At 40.8% G+C, this 22,904-nt stretch overlaps 1 protein-coding gene and 1 long non-coding RNA gene across 4 annotated transcripts in view; one reads left to right on the forward strand and one right to left on the reverse strand.

Annotated features, from left to right (window-relative positions):
• The window catches only part of ADAMTS9 (ADAM metallopeptidase with thrombospondin type 1 motif 9), a 162,397-nt gene that overhangs the window by 109,686 nt on the left and 29,807 nt on the right, over nucleotides 1-22,904 (forward strand). For 2 of the 3 annotated variants that reach the window (XM_005695759.3, XM_013973544.2), the window contains 2 exons: nucleotides 9,771-9,938; nucleotides 16,419-16,592. In XM_005695759.3, the coding sequence (XP_005695816.1) occupies nucleotides 9,771-9,938; nucleotides 16,419-16,592 (342 nt within the window). The remainder of the gene's footprint in view (nucleotides 1-9,770; nucleotides 9,939-16,418; nucleotides 16,593-22,904) is intronic. The other variant, XM_005695760.3, reaches the window with a different exon arrangement.
• Nucleotides 15,556-16,553, reverse strand: LOC106503438. The gene is made up of 2 exons (XR_001297113.2): nucleotides 16,401-16,553; nucleotides 15,556-16,274 (listed from the first exon to the last, which is right to left on the reverse strand). It is a non-coding gene; the product is annotated as an uncharacterized LOC106503438 (long non-coding RNA).

Genomic DNA, 22,904 nt, shown 5'->3' on the forward strand with positions numbered 1-22,904 from the left:
AGATCAGAACAACTTTCGGACATGTTAGATTTAAGCTGCTTACTCACCATCATTTCATACCTGGTTAAGCATCTCACATAAGATCACAAATGAAGAGACAGAGAGATAGTAGTCAAACTAGATCTGATTGATTCCAAAACCAAGTTCTTACACGTGCTTCTGCCTCAACTCTGGGATTTCCATTTGAATAAATCTCAGAGTAGTGCAGGAATAATTTAAATTCACAGAAAACCATCAAACAAAATTTTAGCCGCTTCTATGCCCACTCTTCCATGTTGTGAGCCACTTACATTTTAGCTAGGTTTTATTTCTTCTCATCTCAACCTTTCATAGTGGTATTGAGTCTTTTCAAGGTAAGCAGGAGGGAGAGACAAGGAAAGCCACAAAGGACTTGACTAGTGCCTATTGATAGTAATTTGGTTTTATCTGAAACTCCCAGAAGAACATTGCAAAGTTGAAGGGTGAGCATCTCATTCAGTAATGGTTAAGATGACCTTTTCCCTCTCACTGAGATATATTTCTCTAATTACAAACTCAGAGGTATGCACATTTCAGTTCTGGGGTGGCATTAATATCCACCCAAAGCAAATTCAATACATGAACTACCTACCTCTCCAGCTGTAACTTTTTCGATGTAAGATACTTGACATACTAGCAGATAAAGATGTTCCTTTCACATGAAGCTGATGGAGGAAGGACCAGACAGGCAGAGAAAGCAAGACTGGAAGAGGCAATTAAATGAACTGCAACCTAGTGTTTTTTAAATGGCTGAATATACTTAGGCTAGCTCTTTGGGAGGGGGAAGAAGCTCAAGGCCAAACATTGGTTGGGTGTCTGAAAATCCACATATAGCCTATCTGGATTGCTTTTCTATGGAGGCATTCCCAAAGGTACCTTAAGTTCCCATGACTCTCCCTGGCTGCCTGGGACAGTAGTATTAATGAGTGGGTCTTCTCAGGTGCTATCATCTAGCAGAATGACATCTCCAGATAGCCTTGAACCCTTCAGCCTGGGCCTTTAGTTACAACCCACCTTCAGAGTATCAAGAAACTTGGGTCCGTGTTCCCACCACACATAACATTTCTATCACTCAGGCTCTTCTGCACATACCTTTGGAACAGCTGAGAATAAAGGATCCTAGAACAAAAACGTCACCCACTACCCTCCCCATCTTCCAGTCTGCCTTCACAAATACTTCTGTGGTTAGAGGATGGGTCCCGGTACCATCTTCACCCGTTTCCTGGAAAGTGACAATGTCATGATTTTGCTGAAGTCAGATTACAAAAAAATCATCACATCTAACCTTGCAAGGGAAAGAAGCATTACAAAAATCAGCACTGTGCTTGGGAATGGGGAACTAGGGGTAACAGAGCCTGATAACATAATATACCTCAAATCCCTGGAGGCACTATTAGATGTGGCCACGCTAGAAGTCACCATGTATGGCTTTTGCAGATTTTCTTGGTTTTTGTTTCTGTCTTGATGGGGAGAAAAACTGTAATGTTTATATTCCTGCAGAATAAGAAGATACCCAGTTTGGGTTTCACAAGTTCCATGTGTGTGTGTGTGAAGTCACTCAGTCGTGTCCAACTCTTTGTGACCCCGTGCACTGTAGCCCGCCAGGCTCTGTCCATGGGATTCTCCAGGCAAGAATACTGGAGTGGGTTGCCATTTCCTTCTCCAGGGCATCTTCCCAGCCCAGGGATCGAACCCAGGTCTCCTGCATTGCAGGCAGACGCTTTATCCTCTGAGCCACCAGGGAAGCCTCACAAGTTCCGTAGCTAACTTCATATGCTGCTGTATTTCATGTGAAAATGTTTTTCTATCCTCTGATACGAAGTTGTTATATTATGAGGCTGTAGGATGCAACTGGAGAGCATCCACTTTTTGGAAGTGATGGAAGGTGGGGGTCATGAACATCTCTCACTGCCTCCGCTTCTTTTCCTGGCCCTGCCGTGTCCCTTGCGAGGTGATTGTGGGGCCACCTACTTGGATATAGTATTGACAGGCGCCTTCAAGTGTGCTCAAGAGCTGACATGTGAATCTTGGTTCCCTTTCTTCCGTAGTCTTAGACCTTTGTAGCATTGCACAGGCTGGGGTTCGGGAGGGGTCACGGGGGAGGAAGGATGGCCCAGTGCCCCATCCGGCGGCAATGACTGTAACTTGTGCATCTGCTTTCTTCTGTGGTGCTCCCTGCCAATCTCATGCTTCCGCAGCTCCTTTTCATGGTAATAAGTGCCATGGTGGTCCTGGACATGAACGGCCATCAGGCAGGCCTGTCAACACTGGCTTTACGCCCTGAAGTCACAGCCCTTGTTTCCTGGCCAAGCTTTTTCTCCTTCCTCCTCCGTCATTTTGGTTCCCTGACGCCCCTGTTCAGAGCCATTCTTGTATTGTGAGAAGCCCTATAAAAATTTCCCTAAACATGTTCACATCACCAATGAGAAGATATGCTTTTTGACAAAAGAGTCTTAGCATTCCCACCACTGGGGACCGAGTCGGGGAGTGACTGAATATGGTTATCACTAATGTGGATTCTGTGCTTCAGGACATTGAAAGAAACAACATGACACACACACACAAAAAGACAAAAGGCGTTCTTGAGATAGTAAATGTGAACAGGAAATGATGGAGCAGAGATGTGGCTTTCAGTCGTGATGCCTTTCTTTCTCTTACTTGTTTTTCTGTCTTCTGTGTTAGAAGAGCCTGTATTACTGAGTAATAGTCTATGAGAGTAAAAAAGGCACTGCAGAAGCGAAGGAATCGTCCAAATTTATGTCTGCCCTGGGGATCTCTGTGTGACCTTTAGAAAGGAAAGTACTTCCCCCATTCACAAGAGAAAGATTTTTCCAGACTTGTTCACCCAGCAGTGCCTGTATTAGAATGTTAACTTTAGACTCCATAAGTCAACATATATTTTAAAAAATATTCACCTTTTAAACTACGTGTTAGAAGATGTTTTTAAAGAGTCCACCAAATACTCTGAATGTGTGTCGATTTTTACACTGTCCAGCAAAACACCAAAGGCTCTGTATACTTTGTCATATCTGGTTGTAAGGCACCCTTGTTGTATATATATGGTGGTGTTATCTTCCTTTTATTTTCCCCATTTTACAGAGAACACATCTGAGCTGAGACAGGTTGGGTAACTTGCCCCAGATGGCACCATGATAAAACAGCAGATTGCACTCCTCCCTAGGTCTGTCTGACTCCAAAACCTGTGTCTCGAAGGCTGAAATTTAGGGCAAGGTGAAGACAAGTGCCATTCCTCAGCAGTGAGCTGAGGTATCCCGATTCGTGCACAGCCACCTCTTGAATTTGTTCTTAACTGGTATCTTAGAACAAGAGGTAGTGAGACCTGTGCTTTTTCATATTTGTGTTGGTAATCCTTTAAAGCCAGAGGTGCAGAATCTACTCCTGCCCTGGGTAGCCCCAGACCATGCTGCTAGCGCTATGTGGGCATGACCGAGTTGGAGTAGAAAGAATTGGGATGTCTGGTCAGCTGTGGGTCCCAAGCAACACGCAAAACACCAGAATCTATTCACAGATCCCCAGTGCAGTTGGCACCAAGTCATGTTCTGTGCTGGGCCAGGAGCTCCTACATCCATCTATTGCTTCTTTCCTGTGTGACTATGAGCACGGCGTGTCTCCTCTTCCATTGTGTTGAATTTGTAAAAACAAATACATGGACTGAATAATCTCTGAGATGACCTCTAGCTCAAATATTTGAGAGTTTAGTCCTTGGTGAATCGGCAGGGCAAAATTTACAACCTGTAACCTTCCATTCCTGACCATGCAAAGGGCCATTCAGCAGTGAATAGAGAGGAAAACTCAGCATATGACCTCAGGCCGAATGCAAGGGGTGAATCAACCTTGAAAACTGGCCACGAGAAAACCAGACTGTGGCTCTAACTGAAGGGAAATGTGGCTCTTTATCTTCACGTGAGATTGTACATAGTGGTATGCTCACTTTTCATAGCGTCTTTCTTCCCGGAGTGCTAAGACGGTTGTATTAAAATGAGAAACACATTGTATAACCATCCTCTTCCTGGGAGACTAACGAGTCAGAGATCTCTCAAATAGTCTTAGGAAGCGTTTCTTTGAAGTCCCAGTTCTCTGTTGTCAACATGGATAAGCAGAGGTGAACGAACAGCCTGCTGTCTTAACCAGGTCTTCTCTTCAGACTGACTTAAGGAAGAAAATGGTCATTCTGGAAACATACCTGCTGTATTTAGAGGCTAACTCTGCTGTTTCCTGGCTCTGTGACCCTGGGCAAGTCATGTCACCTCTTTAATCCTCAGTTTCCTTATTCATTAAGAGGAATCCTAATAGTACCTGAGCCACGGGGTTGCTGTAGAGATTAAATTGGAGAAGCTAGTATCTTTGATCTCATGGTCCCACTCATATAAGAGGTCAATAAAAGTTAGCTGATGTGATTTCTAATAGTCCTGCTCCAACTCTTTGAATCCAAATAGCTGTGCCAAATCAGGTGGGTCACATTCCAGGTGGTTCTTTCTTGAAACCATTAGGAAAATATGACATTTGGGTCATAGTCCATTTCTGTGATGGTTGAAGCCTTCATGTGTTCATTCATTCCTATAAATAATTTCTCAGAGACTACAGTGTGGAAAGCAGTAATAAACGTATGTGGATTGCAGTTACTATCTTTTTCCCATGTTACAAAGCCCACATGGATTTCTAGGTCTTGCACTGAACAGTTTTGAAACCTTGATCCCTAAGTCTATATCTCTCCTCTCACATTCTTGTTTATTTTTTCTGGTAAACAGTGGGTTTATATTTTCTGGAATCCTTTGCTTTTCATGATGGCAAGATGTTCATGCAATATTCACTTCACTTATCACCATAATTGGCAAAGGCAGTTCTGAACCATGGGCGTATGCATTGCCTGCTTTCTGATATCATACTTTCCAGATGGGATCTGACTATGCTTTTTAAACAAAATTGGAATGAGAGTGGAATCAAGAAGAGCTTATTGTTATGAAAGGACACATTTCATTTTTTATATTAAATGATTTAGATGATTTTTTCATATTTTATAGAATCACTAGGGAAAGGCCTTGAATAATAATTAGTAGAGTCTCCTGTCTCATAACTAAACTCTGCCCACCAGCCTCAGAATGATGGTTTTCTATCTGACTGTCAGAAATGCTTAGATCATTATAGAGTCCTGGCTTAGCTTAGTAGATTCTAGCATTTGATCTTTCTCTTGGCTTTTCAATTCGTATTTCTAACCTGCTGTCAGTCCTCTGTTTGGAAATATAGACTCCTTGATCAATATCCTCCAAAATACATTTCACATAAACAGAATCTTATATATACAAATCACTTGGAGATAAGAATCACTCAGACATACTCCACTGTGCCCAGACACTCTGCTGGAGCTGTCCTCCTGGACGGTCCATTAACCTTTATGTATCAAGCATCAGCTACAACTTGAGTAGTCCTGGTCCACACCCCACTCACTGCATTACCTCCTCTGAGCGCCCAGCATCATTCAGCCTCATCAAGAAGCTTCCTTCTGGCCAGATATTGTGTGTATCCGAGACCTTCACCCTCCCCTTCTTATTCCTTCTTGGCTCCTAATGGTGTCCTTACCAGTTCTGTGTGGTTCCCCATCTCCCTTCAGATGTCCAGGTTCTCACCAGCCTCAGCAATGCTAGGGATTTCATTCTCTCTGGATCTTCAGTCCTTGTCATCCAGGCAGACACACCAGGTTGTTTGCTGGCTGCTGGGTGACTGAGAGACCCAGCTCCTCAATATAAGTGAAGGGACCAACGCAGGGCATCCCTAACGCCAGGGACAGCACACCAGGAAGAGTGAGATGCAAATCCATGCCACATCCAGAGCTACTACTAGAGAGAAACAGCCAGTTCCATTTCCACCATGTGCATTGAAATGTACAGATTTTAAACTCTTAGACCTTCATCTAAAACATTTAGACAACCTCTCCACAAAGCTCCATGTTAAACATTCCCTTTGAATGACCTCACAGAAACAAAAGCCAAGGCATTAGAGATACTGACCTTGGTGTTTCTATGTAACAAACAGAGATTACTTTGAGAGTGTTGCTCAAAGTTGGAGGAAAAATCATTCTCTTAAATATGTTGGGTTGTTTCTCCAGAGGGAAAAAGTCAGGGTCCACCTGGCAAACTAGAAGTCTATTTGGCTGCAAATATAAGGAGTTAAATATTCCCCAGAACAGGAAACTTCATATATGTAGCCAAAAAATAATATGTACTAGGTGACACACTAAATTTAACTATTACTTCTGCAACGCATGCTGACACAAAAATCAGTGCCTGGGAAAGGACTGGAAATAATCAGACAGAAATTTCCCTCAGAATAGAAGAGCTAAAACCTGTGTTTATTTGGTTATCAAGATGATAACTTCTTTATGAAATCATAATAGACCTATTAATAAGCCTGCTAGCTAGGAAAATTTCCACAAGCAGCTGCTTTTTGTCATTGGTAATTTAGAAAACATGAAATAAAAGGTGTTTGCTATTAGATTAGATACCTTAAGAATTTCTTTATCACTTTGAGATCTGAATTTTAGACAAATAATACGTATGGTAAGTCATACTGAAGTGTTGCATCCTTTTCTCCAAATCAGTTTCATTCATTTCCCCAAATAAGAAAACCACTCTTAGAAATGGGTGGATGCAGCTAATCCAGGTATTTAAAAGATTTTTAAGGTTTATATTTCAACTCATCTTCCTCCATCCTGGGCAATAGATGTTGGTTGCACCAGTGGCACCTCTCAGATGAATTATTATCAGTGATGCTGTTGATTTTCATTGTGCTGTTACGTTCCCAAAAGACATCTAGCCACTTATATTAGAGTCATACAGGAAGAGATGTATACACATAAAGCATTTTGGTTATGCCATTTTGAAAATGCCATTTGTCTTCAATAATAGTACCTATCTCTGTGGTTATTGGAAGGATTAAATGAGATAATGTATACAAAGTCTTTGAGCAGTGCCTTGTACCTAATGAATGGGAGAAAGCTGTGCCTTTGCTAATTCTGCCTCTGTAGATTGCTCCCTAATATTAGGTTACCTCTTCCAGTGACCACTAAATGGATTTGTTTTATTTGTTCATTCAACACTTATTGAGCACCTGCCAAGTTCTAAGAATTCTGCAAAGTGTGGGAAGTGTAAGCCCATAGTGATAAACAAAGCTTCCGTAACCCCTGACCTCATGGAACTTACAGACCAACAGATTACTAAATCTCCGTTTCCACCAACTCTCTTCCTCCCCTCCATATTAAGGGACAGCTTGTCTGAACTGTTTGTATATTGAAATGATGATCCTTCAGGGTCAAACTTGCTTTCAACTGATACTTGTTCATCTGATTAATAAGACAGCTATGTCTGTTTCTTCACCCTAATCAAACACATTACCACCCATGAACCCATATCCTCTAAATTCAGCTCACCTCCTAGAAAATAATATATTCTTGATCCCCCGTGCTGTTTTTCCCATCTCTGTCCATATCATCCCTCTAATCCAACTGCCCAAAGCAGAAAACCTAGAGGCCTTCCTGACCCTGCCCTCTCCCATCCACCCCACAGCAGATCCCTCGGGGAACTGTCATTTGTAGTTCAAAAACTGTTTTAAATTCACCAGCTTCCTTCACCCCTCCACTTTGCACCCTCATCAATGCCACCATCACTTCTTGCTTGGACAACTGCGTAAGCTTCTTAACAAGTTTTCTTGTTTCCACTAATGCTGAATTTCTACCCATTGTCTACTCACTAGTGAAAATAGAATTTTGAAGCAAAAATTAGACTGTGTCTTACGCTAACTTAAAACACCTCAGTGATTTTCCATCTTGTGGAGAATAAAATATATTATTATGACCTACTAGCTCGACATGGTCTGGCCCTCAGGAATGCCTCAGGGACTCCTCTTCCAGTCACTTCAGCCCCTTTTCTTCAGAGTACTCATGTCAGTTAGCAAATATGTATTTGTTTTTGTTGTCACTTGATTAATGCTGGTCTCCCTCACTGGTCTCTAAACTCAACAAGGGCAGGGATTGTATCACTTTTATTCATCACTGTATTCCCAACACTTTGCATAATCCTGAAAACTTAGTAGGTGCTTCATAAATGTCTGCTGACTAAACAAATGAACGCACCTCAAACTCTAACTGTGCCTGTAATGTTGGTGGAAGTAACATTTTTAAATATTAAAATTAGTCACTAATAATAGGGATTATCTGTGTGTAAGTTGGTTTACAGGTTTATCTCCAACTTCCTGGAGATTCATTATAAAAGTCTTCTAGAATTGTAGCCCAAAGTCTTCATAAACATCAAAACACTAAAGGTTGAAAGATGGATATTTTTGTTTTGATGTAGATATTTAAATTGGACTCCTTCCTTCCGCACTGTATAGTCCTTCCAGAATGACTACTCAAAATCATAATACTCACAAAATTAGAGCTCAAAAGAAAAAAACCTTTCCATCTCCTAAAGTAAAAAGTTAGACCCAAATATATTGATATACATATTTTATATTTCTCTAGCAGCTACTTTGGAATTTTTATAATAGTCTACTAGAAAAAAACATGTCTGGCACATATATGAATGGGTCACTTAGAGCTCGGGTGGTAATGGTGGTTCAATTTATATTAGGCTACATGTTTTACACGGTGCTCTTTATCTGTTAGACATGAAAGGACACTTTGGCCATTTAAGTTAACAAAAACACAAAGGTAGCAGGGGAAACTAGAAACATTGAATAGAAAGAAATAACACTTGAAATCTATTTTTGTTGCATTTTCACATTTTGCTCTTCATTCTTAAACTCATTTCCCTCTGAAATGTAAGGACATTGTATTGGGAAATAATGTGTCTTGAAAACCGGAGCCAGCAAGCTTATGATCCAAGTGGTAATGACTTCTGTAATCGCTAATGAGGCAATGGACGTTGAATATCTCAGTGTACTCATTGGGGCCAGCCTCTTGCCTGTTCTACAAGAAGCTGTCATGTCACATTTTTGTCCTGACTCCGTGAGCACTTTGATTCCTAAACCTTTCTGAGAAACCTACTCTGAAATCAAAGTCAAGTTTCTTAGATGTGGTCAGACAAGGTCACATTAAAACAGTTCAGTGAACCTGCAGATCAAAGTTGAAAGGTAATGCCTCCCTCCCAAACTTGGCACAGACCCACCTGCTAACTTACCTTTCAGTTTCTAACATGCCTTTTTCACCTTCTTTCCAATGGGCTGGGAAAATGAGAGCTTATCCTCTGAAAAATGGTAGAAGAGTTTCCTTAAATCAATTCATTAGGAAATTGAACACAGCTGTATTTTGGAAATGCACCTTTATCCAAAAGAGTGGATCACGAGGCATTTTGCTGAAGAAATATCTTGATCAGAGACTGCATGAAGTGAGATGTCCAAAATAAATCCTTACTAATTCATAGTAGGACTTCTTTAAATCACAATTTTATGGTAATTTCAGGTTCATGGGCTTATTTTTGGCCTATATTACCAGGATTTACCCTCACTCTTGAGTGACCCAAAATACTAGACAGGATTCCCGCTGTCCACATTTGTGTCCTCCACTGCCACGTTCCTTCCATGTTGAGCCTTGAGATATTATCCAAAATGGCACTGCAAAGGGGGAGGGAATGGTGACTCTTGTTAGGCATGATCTTAACATCTCACGACCTAGGTTTTTATCAAATTTCTTGTGATTAAAAAAAAAAAAAAAACAACCTTGCCATTGCTTTATATTTCAGTGTTCTGTCTCTTGTGGTCGAGGGCATAAACAACGAAATGTTTACTGCATGGCAAAAGATGGAAGCCATTTAGAAAGTGATTTCTGTAAACACCTTGCTAAGCCAAATGGGCACAGAAAGTGCCGAGGAGGAAGATGCCCCAAGTGGAAGGCTGGCGCCTGGAGTCAGGTGAGCAATGCTTCTCCTCTAACGACTTCTTCCTTACCTTTGGCCATGTGGCTGACCCCAGTGTGTTGGCTTGTTTCCCTGCTCAGTTTCAGTTTTTCAGAGGGGAGTGTGGAAACAGGAAAGGAAACAGCCTTACGTCAGAATGCTCGCTAGCTGTGGGACCTTGGGCAAGTGGCTTCATCCCTTGGTGCTTTGGATAATATATATACTAGGACAGTTGTGGGGATTAATTCTAAGTGGTGATAGATGTCAACTGTGTAGGACAGAGTAGTCCCTCAATGCTTTGCTAATGGCATTTTTATTGCTATTCACCATTTAGAAAACCACTAATTCAGATTCAGTAAGGTTGACTATGGTTACCTGGCAGGAATTGAGTTCAAATTTACCTTTGAGGTTCTTAAAGAAAGAGCTGTCAATATGAAGTATTAAAGAATACTTCTCTGCCTGTTAGATTGTATACAGTAGAGGTGGGGGATAGATGGGGAAGTTTTCTGTCATTTCCTAGCTCTGTGACCTTGGGTGATTTGTGTGACCTTGCTGATCTGACTTCATATAACTCTTATGAGGATTTATTGCAGTAATAAATGCCACATACTTAGCTCAGTAGTTTTAACTCTAATAATCTCTCGAGAGTAATGTTTTGTTTGAATGAGTACAGTATGTGTATATACAGTGGGAAAGTAGGGGAAGTACCCAAGAAACTGATTACAGTTAGACTCCACTAATTCTACACATTTGCTAAATTCAGTAGGTTTCCCTATTGAATTCAAGACGGAACTTGAGAAGCTTCTATTTACACGTTAACAATTGATGGGTGAACAGATCACTCATATCTGGCCCTTAAAGTATATCTTGTTACTCCTTACTTATACATTTCCTCAGCTTAGTTGAAGGTGCTTACTTAAAAGTAGTAAGGGCCAATGTCTTTTCACATATTCTGTATGTAATATGCTCTTTCTCTCCATTAATTTGATGCAGTGAGGTTTTGCTGAGTTTGTGGTTCTCCTGCGCAGTAGAGATGTATGCACATACTCTGGAGAATCAATAGGAAACCAGGTTCAAGGTTGGCAGCCTGTAGAACTGATTCTTTCAGAGCCTGGATCTTGATTCCTAACACTCCAAAGAAGCTTTGTACAGCTGTGTTAACATGAGAAGGAGTTGAGAATCCTCCATTTCAACAGGAATGATAGGAAATTCCTCTAGAAATACAAATTTTTCTTAAATGCTCTGGGCTGCTGTCATTGTCCCCCATACCTCACAGTCATATTCCCCTTCACACAGAAATAAAATGTGACCTGCATTGTACCCCAGCAGAATAGCCTCAGAGTGCTTTTATCATATCATGTTTTGTTTTTATTTTTATTTTAATAGTCAAAGCGTCTGTGCCCAGCCAAAACTAGTTTCTCTTCTGGCTTCTTCAAGGGATCAGATTTTTAGGCAGTATTTCATACTGGTCATCAGTAATGGTTTGTCTAACTGACTACTGTCATCTCTGACTTCCAGCCCTTGTATTTTCGAGCTGTTCAATTCATGTAAAAGCCTATAGCTAACATTATTTAAGATACCACACTAATTAGCTTGTCCTCTTGCACACTTTCATGCTGTTATTTTTCTTTGTGTCCCTTGGCCTCTACTTATCTATTTGCATCTTGTCAAGATGCACTTAATTGATAGTTGTTATAAAAGTCAATTCATTTAAAAGAAGGATGATTAAAAGAATCTTTCACTCTTTATTGGTAAGCACAGAGTGAGTTTTACTCTCGTATCCTGTGAACTTGATGGAAAGTCTAAAATTGCTCACAAAGCTGGGATGATTAGGTTTGAACCCTTGGGGTTTTTCCAAACATAAAGTAATAGGATTATCGGAATGCTTCCCCAAAAAAGACTGCACCTGTTCAAAATGATTGCTTAGGAAAGTCTAGTTACCTTTGTGGAAAATGCAGGTAAACACAGTCGTGTAATGGTCTGTGGCCAACTTTCTAATGCTCTGATTTGATTTATAGAAATGAATTATAAAAGCAGGCAAGATAAGATGCTACACGGGTAAAATCCGATTTGTGCAATTTTGAAACATACCTGAAGATAATCAGACCCAGAGGTTGACGGAGAAAGATAGTCTGCATGATTAAAGATTATTGGTTTACTAATGATCCCATGGTAAACAGAAATATCCCTAAGGCAGTAATATAAAGCAAGAGTAATGATTATCCATTTGCAAAAATATTTAGAAGATTTTGTATCTGGTTCTTCTGTTTTCTGCTGGTGGCTGTATTTTAGTCATCTCATTTTCAAGGTAGGGGAAATAATTATTGTAATTTCTCATTATGTCAAAATGTCTGGCAATAATAAGGCATATAGAATATTGGGATAGGAAACTAGTACAGCCATGCTAATCTTCTTTGTCTCTTCCTCAGAATTAGTTTTTTTGAGGTTTAAAGTGGAATGTTTCACTTTTATGTCTTTTGAACATCTTGAATGTGTCAAGGAAATTTTCCTAGTAAAAGAAGAACTTTAATTGAAAAACATACTCAAGGGTTGTTTGGTTTTTTTTTCAAAAATTCATGTTCAGTTTGTTTAGATGATTTTGATCAAGAGCTGAGGGATGAAATTTTCAGACAAAATCAGCATCTGATTCTTGATTCAGCTTGATAAATGTGAAGGCTCTGTTAGTTCCATGATTCAGAAGCCTTCCAGAGTAAAAATCGTTAATGTATCCTATTCCTATAGAAAAGCTTTCTAAACAAAAGAAGATTAAGAATAAACAATAAAAACAATCAAATTAGAATGGAAGTAACACTTTGCCATCATTCATCTATCATGAATTCATTCAGCCCTGAGATACCAGTTGTTTTTTGATACTTGAACATTTCTGTGGTCAGGATGGTCCTTACATTAATAGAAGGTCATGATTAATTGCTCCTTTTTCTTTCTCAGTGGTACAAAATGTAGTACTGTGTCTTGAAGTCAAGGAAACACTTGATTTTTTTTAAAGTTCTTCAGTGCTCATGCCAAAATGGAAACCGGCAAATTGCATTATGAACCTACCAGCCATTTTTGGTTGGGATTTTTTGTAATTACCGTGAGAGTGGCTTGGCCATGGTGATTATGAAGTGTTTAATGGAGAAACATGGCAGATGTACAATGTGTGTCCTTTGAGAAATCTTAGAAACCCCATGCACATGGTCAACGATGAGAACTTGAGGCGCCTTAGTGATTTGTGCTCTCTGTGACTTGTATTTGAACTGCAAACGTTGATGTTGAATTGTTTGAAAACAGTCCTTTCACCCACACTCTTGCTGACGCAGTACAAGAGGCTGCATAATACTAGCACCATATTTTAAAACTGGAAGCCAAATCCTGGTCCACAGTAGCCTTGGTTTATTGCCTAAGATAGAACTTATTTGAATTACTTTTTGTTTTAGTTTTTGCTTGAGTTAGGGTGATTGTTCTTTGCCTTATTTATGTGTGGAGTATCTATGTAAAAGGTTTACTGGGAAGTATGAAAGATATTTTATGCAAGATGCTTAGCATAGAAGTAGCAGTGATTTTGTAACTCTTGGGATGTTTGGAGGTGGCTGGAGACAGGTTTAGTTGTCTCAGTTTGGCAGAGGAGAGGGAATGCAACTACACGTAGTAGGACAGAGCCCAGGGATGCCCCTGAACTTCCTCCAACGCACAACACAGCCCCCGACAGAAATGATCTCCTAGGTTGAGAAACCCTAGAATAGAGCCTGGCCTAGTAAGTGCTCACTAATTTGCTATTATTGTTACCAGTTGTTATTTATTAAAGTTAGTTCATACTTTAGTTAGTTATTAAAGTCGTTATTTTCCAGGCTAATCCCTCCTTTGAATCCTGTCATGGCCATGTAGCAGTCACACTGATAGAAAGTATGTAAAATTCTTTCCAGGCTTTCAAGTGTGTATTACAGTTCCCTAAGCATCACAAGGTCCATAGAGGTTCTTTTTATCTATAGAAAGCATTAACTTTCCCCTTTAAATCGATGAGTTCTGCATTCTAACATTGCATAGCAGGGAGTCCAGAGAGATGAAACACAGCTCCTAGCTTAGTAGCTTAGAACTAAAAACATCTGCGTTCAAACCTGCACAAATAGACGGCCATGCAGGAATGATAGTTGCAGGGGGAGGGCACATGTTAATATGCTGCTCAACCTTTTTCTTCTGCAGAGTAACTAAAATTTGGACTACATAGAACAAGAATTAAGCACGCACATGTGCACACACCACCACCATCAGCACCTCCAGGGTCACACAGAGGTCTTTCTGATGCTGTTTTATTCATGGGGTTTCTGCACAAATCTCTCAGAATTTACCAAGCAAGTCTGGCTCGCTCTGTATGCTAAATGTTGCCTCCCCTGAGACAGCACAGGAAGAAAAGTTCAACACAGAGAACTGACTCTGATGCAGTACACTTCATTTTGAACCAAGATTACCATGGATGTAGGTTTCACAGAGGCAAGGCTTATTGTACCTTGCTGTGCATATAAGCCCTGTAAAAATCTTTGAATATGTTAAGTCAGGGCTAGCTTTGGCAATATGAAAATCAAAAGCCACAATGACATTATTGTATAATTGAAACTTCCTCTGTCTCTATTTACCCTTTGAAAAAAAATATTGAACATTGTAGAAATTATTTCTTAAATATCAGATGCTTATGGCTGATAATACCTTACCTTTGCTGAGCCGTAAGTAATAATTTAGTTAACAAACAGTAGCATCAAAAAGAAATTCCATTTACTTAGAACCTGGATAGTATACACCCAGAAAGTCTTTAATGTTTTTTCCTTTTTCTTTACCTTATTAAAGCATGATGAGATTTTGAATGTATATCAGCTCTATGCAAACTCAGACTTGTTTACTTAATCTTATTTTTTTCCTTGTGTTTTTACTTGGATACATTGTTCTGGAATTGTTCTGTTTTATGCTTAAGGCCCCAAATTCAAATACTCAAAGAGTGTTTTGGTTGTTGTTTGCTGTCCGTGGTTGACAATTTCTGTCATTCCTGTGCTAATTCTCCCATGCCATAGTTCATTCATTTAATGTGGAATCAATGGGAAACATACACATAGCTCCCCAAAGTATTAAATGGCCATCTTCTGTAGACAAGGCAGTCACTTGTGCTCAGGCACCCTCTCATTCCACCCAGAGCACAATGACTTTAAATGTCTGATTTCTTGTGGGTCACAAACTCATTCAATCCAATTAATACAATTAAACCCAAACAATAGTAGCAATGTTGCTCTAAAATATTTCCTTCTCTTCAGCTAGCTTTGATGTGAACATTTAAGCTCCTTGCTTGGCAGACTTATCTGAAATGATATGATTTCCCAAGCTGCCTTCTAAATATTATCACCTGTATTTTTAGAATCTGAAATGGAAATAATACTAATATGCACCAGAATTCATTAGGGGTGCTTCTTGATAGTAAATTCCCATTAGCCTCAGAGTAAGATCAATCCTGCTGCAGGGTAGTTGGACAGGAATTTCTGTCTAATTTAAAAGCTTGATTCTATTCTGTATGAAGACTTCCTCTTAAGAATATGACTTTAATGTATGTTAAGTTTATTTTCTCAATCAGACAAATGAATGGAGGCTCAGCTATCACACAAACTTGGAAACAATTTTTAATAGCTAAGTGAAATAACAGGCATTTCTTTCCAGTTAAATGTTGCCTTTAGTTTCTCACTGTCAAAAGCTTAATAAAGATAATAATTCTTGGCCTGCCCATGAGTGAGATTATAAAACCCAGTAACGAGGAAACCACTAAAAAATTAATTTAGAGAAAAGTTAATTGCAGATTAACAGGGTGTTTTGCAGCTTGGTCAACAAAATGTTTCAGCCTGATTAACAGTACTTTTCACGGGCTGAAAACACAACGCCCAAGGAAATAGTTTTTTTCTGTCAGGTTTTATTTTTCATACATTCATCCAAATTCCCCTATCTCCAGTAATAGGAGCAAGAAGAAGAAGAGGCTGGAGAAAATAATTCTACTTATAAGGCCATAAAATCTTCAGTGATTTTCTCTCCTTGAGTTATAATTTTCATCTGCCAAGAAATTCTCTTGTGTGCAACTGTCTCTCCAATTTTCAAGGCCCTCCAACCTTCCAGGATAGAAATCACTTGGGATTTTCATTTCCCATGGCAGCAGTACTCTAGGATGGTACTGAATGTCTCTGAATGATGTCTCCCGGCCTCTTCCATTGTCCAGGAGTTTTGTTACCTTGAGAAATTACCCCCAAACTTGAGTCTCTTCCTCACTCAACTGGCTTTGATAGGCAATGAGGCTGCAGATTGTAGACATTTCCTGGGTCCCTTTCACTGGAAATTAGAAAACCCCGTAATGGCTGTGAAGATCATTGGATTAGGAATGCCATCCCCAGGTCCTTGACCCTCTCCACCCTGATGACCGCCCCCTCCCACCAGCAACCCAGAGCTCCCACTTACATCCTCTTGTCCTTGTAGTGCTCCGTGTCCTGCGGCCAAGGCGTGCGAAGGAGAAATGTGGGCTGTCAGATGGGAACGCGCAAAACAGCCAGAGAGACCGAGTGCAACCCCTACACCCGACCGGAGTCGGAGCGCGCCTGCCAAGCCCCGCCGTGTCCGCTCTACGCGTGGAGGGCAGAGGAATGGCAAGAAGTAAGTAGAGCCAGGAAGCGGGCACCTGCCAGCCTCTCGCTCAGCCCCCTTGCTATCATCACATCCGTTCCCCTGTGAAGCCCTCCAGCGCGGTAAACAGGCTGGCGTTTTCCCACCAGGTCACTGTCAGAGGGCAGGAGTTCATTCCAGGCAGGGTGGGAGAACTCCTCCTTTTTCTGCCGTTCCAATGCTTGTGTTCTTGATGTTGCAAATCTGGCTGCCTCCAGAAAAAGTTGAACAGGCCGTGGGCCAAATGCATGAAGATAACTTTCCCAGAAGGAGGGGGAGATGGAAGAAATACTTTTGAATGTGTGTATTCAGACGTGGTCATTTGCGTGAGTTCAGACAGCCACTGGGTAGACCCTAGGTAGGATCGCCTCTGGAATTTTTTTTTTTTTCTTCCACAGCTTCAGCCATCAGCTGGAAGGCAGGCATTTCATTTGAAACCCGGATTAATTAGTGAAGGATTTTCAACATTTAAAAAACTGAGTGCCTCTGAAGAACTGCTCCGTTGATGCAGAAATAGACCAATTTGTTTTTCTCCAAGTTAATGTCTAGTTAAAGAAAACACTAAGTGTCCCTGAGGAATGGCCTGGCTCTAGCAAGGATAGGACTTTCGTAGGGAGGATCCTCTGTTTCCAGTGGAGAAGATTCAGTTGTAGAAAAGGGAGGGAAAGATATTTTAAAAAGCAATACTTTATCTACTGACATTGGAATGAAACAGAAAGTACAAGGTGTAAAATGTTCAGAGATAAGAAGATTGAGACAGGAATTTCCCACCAGGAATAGTTTTTCAGGACAGGAGAGACAGTGCCTGGCACTCTGGTGAGTGCTTTATATTCAGTTCAGTTCAGTTCAGTTCAGTCGCTCAGTCGTGTCCAACTCTTTGCGACCCACATGTTTATTTTTGTTATGGTGTAAGATTGAGGTCCAGTTTTATTCTTCTGCATTCTTAATCCTTGTGGGGATTCAGCCTTCCAGCTCTGTTCTTCCCTCTCTCTCACCTTCCTGATTGATTATTCCATTGTTTTCAGTCATCTCTTTTCTTTAGGAGTCTCACCCTCTCTGTCTACTCAAAAAAAAAAATTTTTTTTTCTCATTTTCCTTTTCAAAGGAAACTCTAGGGTTTATTTTTATTTTATTTTTCTTTTCTTTCTTTTTTACTTCTGCCAGACAGTGGTAGAGAGGAATGGCTAGAGCAGTTATATTTCAAATTAATTGTACTTGAGCCACACAAGTTGCTGGGAACCCCAGAGGCTGTAGAATTCTTCAGACTTGGTTATATCCTGGCTTGACTTAGAACATGGATGTCTAATTTTCTGAGCTGTGAGTTTGCCATCTGTAAAATGGTAAAATGGTAACTATGCAAAGTCTCTCTGGGAAAACTATAAATAATCGAGTGGCTTGGGGATTGACAGGGTGCAATACGGAAGGGAGAGAATATTTCTCTGTCTCTGCCTGTGTCACCACTCGACACTCTTTCTGATTCTTGCTTCAGACCTACCGCCGCCTGCTCTGTCCCTCTCTGTCTTCATGTCCTGCCAAACTCAACCCTGTGCGACTGCTCCAAGGAGCACAGAGTAAAGTGTTCAGAAATGAATCTAAGCTGACAGCTGACGCTTTAGCCAACTTTTGAAAACTCTGGCGTCAGTTGGGAAAATGCATGCTCCATTGACACTTCTTTCTGACTCCCGCAGACTAGAAATCTTGCCAGATATGCACTGAGGAGATCCTCCTCTCTGATCATCCAAAACGTGCCTAGAAATTTACATCTTTGCATGTGCCATGCAGATCGATCTTTCTAAATCCTTCCTCAAATATTGCTTTCAAGTGCCATGTAAGAACAGAAGACCTACGAAGAAAGCCTGGCCTGTGGCTAAATTTAGAAGTTGGTCAGACAGAAGCAATGAGAAAAGCAGACTCTGATAGTTACCCTCCTGCCAACATGCTTTCCCATCAGCCTGAACCCAAAGTAAAGAGTTGGAGGCTAGTGGACCTGGTTGGTCAGGGGGGTTGGAGGCCCTCACATGACACTAAGTTGGCCAAAGTGAGACTCAGGGCTGCTAGATGGTGGAGGGAGAAGCTCCATCAAAATAGTTTCTCATTAGCAGGGCATGCTGGTGGTCCTTTCCAAACATCCCCTTGGCCACAAGGCTTCAAGGGAATGCTGTGAGCAATCGGGAAACCACCTTCATAAGCCATGTCAGGAAAAGAGTGGCCTCTCATCCTATTTACCTGGGGCAGGCCTGGTGTAATTGTTAATTGCCCCTCCTTCCATGGTCTAAAGTGTCCTTGTTAAACAGTCAACTGGGTGGTCACTTGATAGTCCACCCCCTTCATGCCCTCAGTCAACCTGCACCTTCATTCTGGTTCTCTCCTCCTCTGCACCCACTCACTCTGCTTCCATTTTACCTGATATGTGCAGACACATGTCTTAACTTCCCTCCCCTCATCAAGTGACACCTTGATCTAATGTCAGTGAGATGTCAGGGCACAGCCTTAGAGCCCAGTGAATCAGATGCTGGACACTTGCTACCCCATCCCATCCCATTACAGGAAGTTCTCTTCTTAGCTGTTCTTGACAGCTAACTCAGAGCTGTTGTTAGCTTTCTACATGTGCGTTTTTTTCATTTTGCTTCCCCCTTGGACACTATTAAAAACCCACCTGTTTGTGGGCAAGATGTACTTCATGACAGGCATATAGCAAATGGCACCCTCCTCTTCATGAGAAATAATCCAAGCGTCCACCTGGAGAAGCATGAGTTCCACCTGCGCACAATAGCATGATCATCAGGAAGGCTGTATACAGTCACCCAGGTTGTACTCTGTACAAACCCAAGGGTGCCATTCCCATAGGCTACAATGTGAGGGGCATCCTCTATGATTATCTGGCACAGTGGCCCTAATACAAATGATAATAAAAGTAATACATCTCATTGTTCGTTAAGCTATGGACCAAGCACTCTATTGAGTATTTTTATATGGAGGACCTCATTTAACCTTTTCCATAACTTTCTGGTGTTGTAATTAAATTTTTATCCTCACTTAAAGATGAGGAAGCTGGAGGCTTAGCTAAGTTAATTCATCCAAGTTCATGTAGTTACTAAGTAATAAGGCTGGGATTTGAAGCCCAGAAGCCTGACCTCAGGAATACATGCTCTGAATCGTTATATTCTACCTCCTCCCGTGTTGACATGCACCCAAGGTGAATTCTTTTATTTTATTTTTGGCTTGGCCAGCCCCTTTCTGCATAGTTGGCATCAAAGTATTAGTAGAATTCTCTAGAGGGTGACTACCCCACCCTCTTCTTAAAATGAAATTCTTGGTCCAGTTGGTTGATAATCAGACCTTAAGGTATGTGGTTGAGGGGAAGTCTTGATGAAGATGGAGCATGTCAGTGGTCCCCTTTGTGTATTGAGAAGCCTGTTGACTATACTGGGGAAGGGGGGTTAATGTTTATTCATGGTACCACAAGGGTAGAGCCTGGACCCTCAGATATAGCACACAATAACTGAAGAAGAGAAAAATGCTCTCTTCAGAAAACCACAATGTTGTAAACAAGACCACCTGGGACTCTGGGAAATTGGCATCAAATCTATGGGCTCCATTTAGTTCATCTGCAAAATGGGTATTACATGTCAGACTTTGCTGAATCAAGGTCTTAGATTAAATGAGGTTAAGTGAGGGATTCAGTGCAGTGCCTAGCATATTTTAGGCCTTCTGCCAATGTTACTTCTCTTTGGTATGGTGAACTCTTGATGGAGAGTTCAGATGATGACCAGCGCTTCAGCAAAGACTGTGTGTCACAGTGTTGGGCTTTTAAGATCACCTGCCAACTTTGGGCTAGTTATTTAGCTTTTCACTGCTCAGTTTTACTCACTTTTGAACTGTTATGCTCTTGAGGCTGAGTTTTTAAAAATTGACTTTTTAATTCTTTTGAAAATTACCATCTTAAGAAACTTATAGTATTATAATCTATAAATTTATAGATTATCAAAAGCCCTATAAGTAAGCTCATGAATTTACTTATAGGGCTTTTGATCAAATAAGAATTCTGAGTATGTGGGTTATACATCCCTTAGCTTTAAGGAGTAAATCTCCCAGGACTTAGGAGTGTTCTTTTTTTTACCTTTTCTTACCTTTACCCAGAATACTCTCCTTCCTCCCTAGTACCTCTGTATCACAATAAGGCTGCTTTCCTCCTTTCCTTACTTCAGTGACCCTTGCTCATCCTTCAAGTCTCAGACAAGTTGTCATATCTTTTCAGAAGCCCTTGCTGATCACACCTCCCCTCGAATGCCTGAGTCAGGTAGCCCTCCTGTCCACTCTCATTGCACCCTGAAAATACTCTGCTTCAGCAGTTAGCGCTCTGCATCATTTTTGCCTGTCTTTGCTGTCGATACAGTCAGCTGTCTGAAGTCATAAAGCTTGTTCACCAGAGTTTTCCCCAGCTTTTAGCACAGTGGCTGTGGCACTGAAGACACTTTATGAATGAGTGACTCCATGAATGAATGCAGTGAGAGAATAATAGTTAGATAGAGGGAAGAAGGAAGGAAGGAAGGAAAGGAAGAAAGGAAAGAAGGAAGGGAAGGAAAGAGGAAGAAAGGGAGAGAGAGAGAGAGAGAGAGAAAGGAAGGAAGGAAGGAAGAAGAAAAGACTTTATGAAACAATACCTGGTAACTGGCTTCAACTCTGAAATCACAGCGTTGTAAAACGGCTTGTAGAACAGTCAGACAAGCTCTGTTTTTCCTGTAAGGACAGCTGTTTTACTTTCCTGTCACATTGCCATGGACAAGCTGTGCTCAGATCTGCCTGGCCTTTGTAGAGCTGCCCACCCCATGGCTGTTTGACCCAGTGCAGGGACTTGGACCACGCGTATTTGGATTCTAAAAACGTTTATTGATATCAGCTGTAAAATGATTCCCAAGTTCATCTTCTTAGCACAGAAAAATTAGTCATGAGCTGCAGGTCCTTGGCCAGTTGGTTACAAAGATTTTATGAAGTTTACAGTAGGGAGTGATCAGGTTTTGATGTGTGAACAAGGGCCAAATACTAACTCTTTATTACTCATTCCTTCATTCATGTATTCAACAAATCTTTATAGAGTACTTGCAAAGTGCCAGGCATTAGGTGTTACGGTTACAGTAGAAAGTGTGGAATTGCTATGGTAGGGATTGATTGTCTAGTGAAAGAGACAGAGAGAAGACAAGCAAACAGACATGTCCTATGAAATCGCCAATTATGAAAAGTGCTGTGATGAAAAAAAAAAAAAAACTACAGACAAGGTGCTGAGATAGAGAATGATAGGCTAGCCCTACCTTCTCTAGGGTGGTCAGGGGCAAAGTGCCAAGAGGCAGTGATTCTAGGTGGAAGAGAGAAGGAGGACAGAGCCCAGCCTGTCTGTGGACCTGTGATCAGTGATTTTTGATGTTCCTACTGGGACACACTGAAGGCTGAGGTAATGGGCAGCTGTGTTTGTTTGTTTGTTTTTAATCAATAAAGAATTTTAAAATTATGTACATTTTTAGACATAATGCTATGACATAGTAGATTATAGTGCAAATAGAATTTTTCTGTGTGCCTTGGAAAACTAGGAAACCCATGTGACTCTCTGTATTGTGATATTCCCTTTATTGTGATGATCTGGAACCAAACCCACTATGTCTCTGACGTGTGTTTGTCTTGGTTGAATGAGTGAATGACTTTAAAGTTACAAAATGTATCCACACAGTTGTTTCTGCCTTCTCCCCTGGCACATATAATATTTTAGGACACAGATGGCCAAACTCCACTTTTTAAATGAACCTGTTGTAATTGGAAGGTTGCTTTTTCTTTTTTGGACATAAAGCAATGTTTGGATAAATTGATCTTTACTTTCTGTTCCTTTTAGCCAAAGACTCTGTTTAGCACAACCAGAACACTCTACTGTCAAATTCATTTGTTCATTTGCTTGCTTTCCCACACACTGTTCAGTAATGATAGCCTGACCCTCGTAAGAACACAACACATTCTTTCATCCATGGAGAAAATCAGCAACCATACAGGTTCAGCAGGTGAATATGAGGAATGATTTTTCTTTCCTCCATGGTTAGAGTACCTAAGCAAACAAAGTAAAACAACTCAATTCCAATCTTTTAGGAAAGACAGTTTGTACTCATTGCATTAAATGATCCTTTTTAGACATCACCCTGTGGTCAGCCAAACTAGCTAAAGAGAATAGTGCCCTAAAAGTTTATTTTAGATCTTCTTCACCCTCAAATTTAAAACATTACCCCCCCCCCCCCGCCGTGAGTTTCAACACATTTATAGACA

The sequence above is a fragment of the Capra hircus genome, chromosome 22 (assembly GCF_001704415.2).
Source record: "Capra hircus breed San Clemente chromosome 22, ASM170441v1, whole genome shotgun sequence".
NCBI lineage: Eukaryota > Metazoa > Chordata > Mammalia > Artiodactyla > Bovidae > Capra > Capra hircus.